Source organism: Manis javanica, chromosome 6, assembly GCF_040802235.1.
Source record: "Manis javanica isolate MJ-LG chromosome 6, MJ_LKY, whole genome shotgun sequence".
NCBI classification, from domain to species: Eukaryota; Metazoa; Chordata; class Mammalia; order Pholidota; family Manidae; genus Manis; species Manis javanica.
The window spans coordinates 126,640,172-126,648,526 of NC_133161.1; the positions used below are offsets into that span (position 1 = coordinate 126,640,172).

Consider the following 8,355-nt stretch of genomic DNA (forward strand, 5'->3'; position numbering starts at 1 on the left):
TGATGTTTATTGGGTCTCTCTCTCCACCCACACCTCATCTCCTGTATGTGTGAATGTGTTTAGGTTTATTAAGAAAGACTGAATCATGTAGACAATCATTGTTTATATATACATATATATATTTGGAAGAGTATTTTATAACAACTTGGTTCAAAGAATGTAAAAGCATATTGTGTAATACAAACAATATACAATCAGGTAAACATATCAAATTGATTTTAAGAATTCCATACTATTCAGATAAAAACAGTACACAGAAGGTAAGTAATTACCCATTGATAAGTGATCTAACATTTTGACCTCCAGATGTGTCTCCATATCATAAATTTTTTCTTTTTTCCTTTGCAGATTATTTTTAAGCTTTGCTTTCTCCATCAACTAAAATGACACAACAAAATAGCAGCGTAACTGAATTCATACTCTTAGGACTGACACAGGATCCTATGAGGCAGAAAATAGTCTTTGTACTCTTCTTCATATTCTATGGAGGAACAGTCATGGGGAATTTACTTATTATTGTGACCATCAAGTCCAGCCAAACACTTGGAAGCCCCATGTACTTCTTCCTGTTTTATTTGTCCCTTGCTGATTTCTGCTTTTCAACTTCCGCAGCCCCTAGACTCATTGTGGATGCTCTCTCTGCAAAGAAAATCATATCTTATAATGAGTGCATGACTCAAGTCTTTGCACTACATTTATTTGGCTGCATGGAGATCTTTGTCCTCATCCTCATGGCCGTTGACCGCTATGTGGCCATCTGCAAGCCCTTGCAGTACCCAACCATCATGAGACGGCAGGTCTGCATCATTCTGATTATTCTTGCATGGATTGGGTCTTTTATACATTCTATGGCTCAGATTATCCTGGCCTTAAAGTTGCCTTTCTGTGGACCCAATTTGATTGATCATTATTGCTGTGATATGCAGCCCTTATTGAAACTTGCATGCATGGACATTTATGTGATCAACCTGCTGTTGGTGTCTAATAGTGGGGCCATTTGCTCAAGCAGTTTTGTGATTCTGATGATCTCATACATTGTCATCTTACATTCTCTGCGAAACCACAGTGCAGAAGGGAGGAAAAAAGCTCTCTCCACTTGCACTTCCCACATCACTGTAGTCATCTTATTCTTTGGTCCGTGTATATTCATCTATACACGTCCCCCAACCACTTTCCCCATGGACAAGATGGTGTCCGTATTTTATACTATTGGGACACCCTTCCTCAACCCCCTCATCTACACACTGAGGAATGCAGAAGTGAAAAATGCCATGAGAAAGCTGTGGCTTATCAAAACTTCCTCTGAAAGCAAAAGATGAACTGCGGGCCTGGTTGAGTACTTTCTGAGTCACAATTTAACTGAATCTCTACAGATCAATATCATAGTGTGTATCCTGACTCGCCCATGCCTTCCAATTCAATGCACCTGACCTTACATTTTTCTGTGTTTCTGTCCTAAAACTAGTAGCTTTCCTAACATTCTCAGCCTGACTCCCTCTTTTCCTGAGACTTCAGTACTGGCATTGTGGAATGTGAAATACACCTCACTATACAGTATACACTCTAGTTTGATAGAAGAAATATATATATGTATATAAAATCACAGCAGCTCAAATATGTGAAGATTCATAAATAATGTGTAGCTGGTTTGCTATGATTTATAATTCCCTCCATAACACATTTGAAATAAGGTGTCCTGCTTTCTCTTGAACACTTTCAAAGCAAAGGAACTCACTTTGTGTATCAAGAAGTTCATTTCATTTTATCATTAATTTAGCCTTGAAATATTCCATACTACTGTATCAAAGACTTTTTAATATAATGATATTCTATTATAGTTTTGATTGCTTTCTTTAGCTCTTAAGATAAATGAGACTTATGTATGGGATTTTTTAAATGTAGTGTTACAAAGGCCTTGACATATTCAGCTATTATATGATTGGTGTATAGAGACTACAACAATGAAATTCTCTAACTCTAAGAATTAAGAAAGTAACAGAATGCACATTTTCAGGACTAAATAAAAATTACAAAGACACCAGAGATACAGCATACCTTTTGAGATTGAAGTACTTAAAGGTACTTGAAAATAACCTGGTTTGATAAGAAAAAATGTGATGATATTATTCTATGTGAAGTTGGAATATGTGAGTCAAATGAAGGGAAGTATCATAGGCATCCCGGTAGTGATCACTGAGACTTGTCTTCAGTCAGTGGACTTAGAAAGAACCCACTGTTTTAGGCCATTATTGTCACCTTCTTTCTCTACCTGTACATCCCTAATAAAGGTGTTGTATGGGTCTCAGTTCAGGCACAACAGAGCAGGAGGAAGGAAACAGGTACTCACAGAAAAGTAGATTGTAAAAAGGGAGGCTTTATTTTAGCTGGCTGGCGACTTGACGAGCAAGCTCTCCAAATGCAGCTCCGAGCCCTTGTTACATCTTTTTAGGCATTTTTACTGCATCTTGCTTAGTTTTTGCAACTTTTCTGCCTTCACCTAAATTCAGCAAGCTAAGTTTCTTGTTTAATGCTTTGTGGGCTTAGGCATCTTGTTTTACCCACCTGCTGCAGGAAATGGGTGATACTGCTGGTCTCTAACAAAGCAATGTACAGAAGCAAAAATAGGCTGGGGTTAGTTGAACATCCTGTTTCTCATGCGATTTGTATCTTTTCTTTTAGTTTCTCAGAAGTTGGTACGTGACTAGGGTCTGGGGCTAACTTTACAGAGAGCTTTGTGTCCTATTTTTATGTCTGAAACTGCTTCAGCCCTTCAGAGTGTCATGTAGATTGACATGTTACAATTGCTAACATGTGACACATAACAGAACAGATTAACAGCAGTACCTTGGCTGTGCATGCAAGAGGTTGTATCATGATCATTTAACATTCATTGATTTCAGTGCATCACCTCCTTAGTAATTGTTATAAGGTTTCATTTCATTTCTATAACTGTTGCCACTAATTGGAAAACTTTAACAATACCAATATTGTCTTGACAAAGATTATTTTATTACTCCACTCTAATTTCATCAAGAAAAAAATCACAGTTTTTTTTCCTTGTATGAGCTTAGTATTGCATTGCAAAAAGGCTTCCTAGTCTCCATTTTTCTTAACAAAGCAAAAATATTTATCAGGCTCATAGTGTCCAACAATGAACAGTACTTAAATGGAGTTCAATGATTTTTTTAGTTCATTGATCAATTTACTCCTTACCTTATTACAGCTAACCCCAATTCCTTGTATATATATATGTGTGTGTGAGTTTTTACTAAAAAAAATTGCTTTCAAGAAAAGTAGGATGGTAAACAACTTAGACAGGGTGCAACTCTAAATATGCAAAACCCTACTAGTCAATGAAAGAGACCCAGATCAAGGGCATCTAAGTGATTTCCTGGCATCAGAAAGTAATAGGTTGTATATTACAGGGCAGCTGTGCTGATGCCCACACAGTCAGGGTTGTGTCCCCACTTGAGAGCAGACTGAGAGGGGGTGTCTCTGGAGACACAAAGGGGAGTGGCAAGAAGAAGAATCATCATCTCAATAGACAAAAAATATGAAAGGTGAGAGATTACAGATCACCCAGTCTGTCTTCCTGAAGGTTTAAGTCTGTATATCTTGTAGTTCATAAAAATGCAAGCATTTTCAATTCCAAATCATTGTGAAATAATTTTCCATAAGTTTCAGCAAAATGTTCATTCTTCAGGTAGGATTCTGGTTTGATTTCTCTTCATCATAAATGTTTCCTCCACAGTATATTTTAAAATCTCATCCTGAAATCATAGGGAAATGATATTATGGTCACTTCAGTTAGCAAGAAGTGACAGGGGTGGTTGAATGCAGTCCAGTAAGAGAATTGTTCTCATCATTGCAACACATAATATTATATATTCTAGACCACATTTGCTCAATTTGTCAATTAATGGACCCATTCTACAAGTGGTGGACTAGCGACAGCAATGAAAAGCATAGAAGCTTGAAGACATGTACAATAAACTAAATGGTGGCCTTTTAAAATTCAAATTGTAGTTCCATAGCATAAATCATTTGAATATAAAATTAAAACCAGTTACCTAGTTAACTTCAGATGCTGGATATTAAGTGAAATGTTGTTTTACCTTTGTCTTATTTTTCACTTTAGTTGTGTTACATACGGTTGGTGTGTAGATTATAAAATCTTCAGTCTTGCCAATGTACTGAAAGAAATCAATCACCCAGGAGAAGCATAGACATTATCCTCACCAATTTTTAAAAGTATTCTCTTAATGCATATCAAAAGCTTTCATAAGGATCTCAGGAAATGGGTTCACTTTCTCTCCTTCCATGACTTTCTGAAGATTGAGGTTATTGCTAACCCATCTCAGTATCACTGTCCACATACATAGAGCTGATATAATTTTATAGAATTTCAGAAATATAATGAGGAACACAGGGGACAATATGAAACACTGTAGTCCCATACATGGTTCATACACATAACACGGTTTATGCACATAAAATGGTTCAAAAGTTCCTTTGCCTTTTTCATTTTTTGAGTGAGAATTTCTGAAATTTCCATATAAACAAGGTATATGAACAAAGAAAACAAATGTTTATCACAGTTCAGATGTAATGGAAATGATCAGGATACATTCAGTTTTGGGAATCTGTTAAGTAAAAAGAAAGAAAATTAAGAAACAGTTGGTTGTTGTCGAGCAGACCTTAACACAGATCACTTCCTGAAATTTCCCTGGATTTTAATCAAAACGTAGTCAAATTATTGTCTAATTTCCTTGGGAGTATTGCATAAAAGTGCTTCAATCTCTTTTGGTGGTACTACCAAAATTATAAGAATTATTACTCTTATAGTTAAAGTAGAGTGTTCACCATAAGTCCAAATTTTCTCCTCATGGTATCAGAATATGGTCTTTTAAACACTTACCTTAAATGAATCAGATGAAACAAGTTTATTTTAGGATGACAGGTTTTTCAGAGTTAAGAAATTACATATCACTGGGATATGCCATCAAAAACTGGGCCATTCTTTGATAATAATACAGGAAAATATAAAAGCATGAAAATGGACTCAGTATAGTCCACTGCAATTTGAAGATTTCATTAACTCTTAACTTAGTGCTCTCGTAATCAACTGGAATTCTGCTTGTGATTCATATACACTTAAACTAAAGTGAACATAGATATTCTTATAGTAATGAAATTATCTTCTGTGGCAAGAGAACATATAGACATAACAATGAAATTGAATGGAATACACTTACGTAGCATGCAACTGCCCTAAAACACAGTTGGCAGACAGTTCTTCAGAAAAGGTAGCATGGTTAACTCACTTGCATAATCAGTCTAAGTGGCTATAAGAGTAGCTTTAGTCTCCTTGGGAAGACTTGTCTCCTCAGATATTCATTCTGCTGAACCTTTTCCAGTAAGATAAAATAAAATGCAGAGATTTAAAAACCAATTATTCAAACACATTTGGGACAATTCTCTGAAATTATTTTGAAAATCTCAACATGTTTTAAGATATGTATATTGGTTTAAATTTTAGACATAGATTTACATAGAAAGTGGACCTTGAAATATCAATTAACCAGGTAATATAAGCCCAAAATGTGCACATGTAAGGTCAGTTAATTAACTCCCCTCCGTCATCCACAAACCTGTAGGTAAGACATTTCCATTGGACATCCTTCAGACATGCTATTTCATTGATCTCTTGTCTACATTTATAAAAATATCATAGTGCTTTGATTTCTGAAGCTTCATAATCTACCATTAAGTCAGGTTGGGTAAGTTCATCAAGTTTGGCTTTTTATAATGTTGTGGGGGCTAATGTGTATGCCTTTCATTTCAATTAATGTTAGAAAAAGCTTTTAAGTTGCAATAAAAAGACTGTTCTAATATTGGGGGTGCTTTCTTGCTAATATTGGTGAAATTGCCAATAGCAATTTCAGGTGTGTAAACAGACTTCTTAATGAAGTCCAGTCATCTGATCTGTAAGCATGGAATTATTCTCTATTATTAATGTCTTCTTAAATTTCTCTCTTAAAGACTTCTGTAATTCATATATGCTGTTACATATATCTTGTTGTGAGATTTATTTTTAAATATTTCATGCGTTGATTCTACTGCACATGACATCTACAAATTTCATTTTCTGATTATTTTTTACTAGTGGAATAATTTTTTGTATATTGATTTGATATCCTGAAATCTTGCAAAAACTCACTACAATGAAAAAAAATCCATTCAGACTGGAAGAAATAAACCTGTTTTTCCACAAGTGATATTACTATCTATGGTAAAAATTTAAAGAATGTATTACAAAAGTTCAAAAATGGGTATCAGAGAAATGGTGGTGGTATAAAATGAATTCAGATGTAATTGCTCCTTTTTTTGTTTAACATTTATGTAGAGTAAGTGTGGTTTCTTCAAGTTTTTGAAGAATTCACCAGTGAAGCAATATATAAAGGAGTAAATGGGGAAAGAGATTTCTATTTTGTAGTTTTGAGACAGAAAATTCAGTTCTTTTAAGATATAGAGATATTGAGATTATCTATTAATTATTTTTAAATGAGTTGTGGTAGTTTATATCATTTGAGAATTTTGTACATTCTATATATTTTTCAATTAATTGGCCATATTATATTCAAAATAATACCTTATTGTTCTTTTAAAATTTGTTGTATTTTCAGTAAGTTTAGTAACTGTTGTAAGTTTAGTAATAGATTCTTTAACATTAAAAACAAAAAGTCTTTGATAATAAATGATCTAGGTCTTCTATGTCTTACTTATGTCTGTATCTTAAGAGATCTTAGTTCAAATCCTATTATGCATGTACAAATATACTTTCTTAAAAGTTCCTTCTGGTTTTCCTAAAGGATTTCGCAGATGTTTCCTCATTGCCCTGACAAGAAAATTTGCTTGATATGTTGTGTCACAATGTATTTTTATTTAATAGATTTTATTTATTACACAACTTTAGGTTCACAGCAAACCTGAAAGAAAAGTACAGAGAGATCCCATATCCCCCTTGTGCTCACATGCGGACAACCTCCCCTCCTGAGTGTTCCACGTGTTACAGTCAAATGAATCTGCATTGACACATCTTTATCACCCAAAATTCACAGCTTACATTAGGGTTCATGCTTGGTGTTGTACAATCTATGGGTTTTAACATGTATAATGACAATATCCAAAACTGTGACATACTGCCCGAAAAATCCTCTGCGCTCTGCCCATTCATCTAACCCTTTTCTCTAACCTTTGACATCCACTGATTTTTTCTATAGGTTTGCATTTTCTACAATGTCTTATAGTTGAAATCATACAGTAAGGTAGAACTTTCAGATTGTCTTCTTTCACTTTGTAATGTGCATTTAAATTTCCTGCATGTCTTTTCCAAGTTTGATACCTAATTTAATTTTAGCACTGAACAATATATCATTGTCATATTAAATACATCTAGTCAACTACTGAAGGACAGCTTCATTGCTTCCCAGATTTGGCAATTATGAATAAAGTTGCTATAAACATCTGAGTGAAGCCAACAGGCATTTTGCTTTTTAATTGTTACTTTATTTGTTTTTAGACCTATCTTACTTGTCTTTTCCAGTTTTTCTTTTCTTAATGATGTAGGAAAGATCTTTGGATCCAATGACAGCCAAGTTTGTTGGATATAATGACTGCCAATTTGCTTATCAATTTTGAGCAGGTCCACACTTAGGTTTTATTATGCAGTTTCTTGAGTTTAGTGGGAAATGTTATTACATTCTGGTGAATACATGGAATACAATTGTTTTCAGCATTCTGCATCATAGATTCTCATTACGACCTCACTAGTTATGATTATTTGTTTCGATGGGATATTGGAGAGTCAACCCCAGGAACCACTTTAAAACAGATTCTACATTAAATATTTCTCTTGCACAACAGATTTCTGAATAACACTAGAAAACACTACTTTGGATCAAAAAATTAAATTTATTATTTTAATTTTAGACTTCAATTCTACACAACAACAGAAGATGTGTCACTATGTAAGCTCACCCCTAAATCCAAAGTTTCTAATAAAATTATCAATAATCAATTTCCTTTATAATTTACTGATCAATACAAGACTAACTTATTTGCTTTGTCCCAATTGCACAGTCCTATATACACCCCACAAATGAACTTAGTTTGAAGGTACTTTTTGTACACAAGGATTAGTATTCATTTAATTTTTACTTTCATCTATAGTCTATATTTCTCTTTCATTCAAGGTAGTGGTGATGGATATAATCTATGAGATAGTTCCTGGCTTTTTCTTTCACGTTTACCCTCTTCTTTCATGAAGTTGCTTAGCCAATACGCCTTCTCCTA

The 8,355-nt window shown here is 34.2% G+C and overlaps 1 protein-coding gene across 1 annotated transcript; it reads left to right on the forward strand.

The window, feature by feature from the left end:
* Window positions 1–383: 383 nt before the first annotated feature.
* Window positions 384–1,319, forward strand: LOC140850137 (olfactory receptor 4C11-like). The gene has a single exon (XM_073239912.1). The coding sequence runs from the start codon at window positions 384–386 to the stop codon at window positions 1,317–1,319; it is 936 nt and encodes a 311-aa protein (XP_073096013.1).
* Window positions 1,320–8,355: the final 7,036 nt, after the last annotated feature.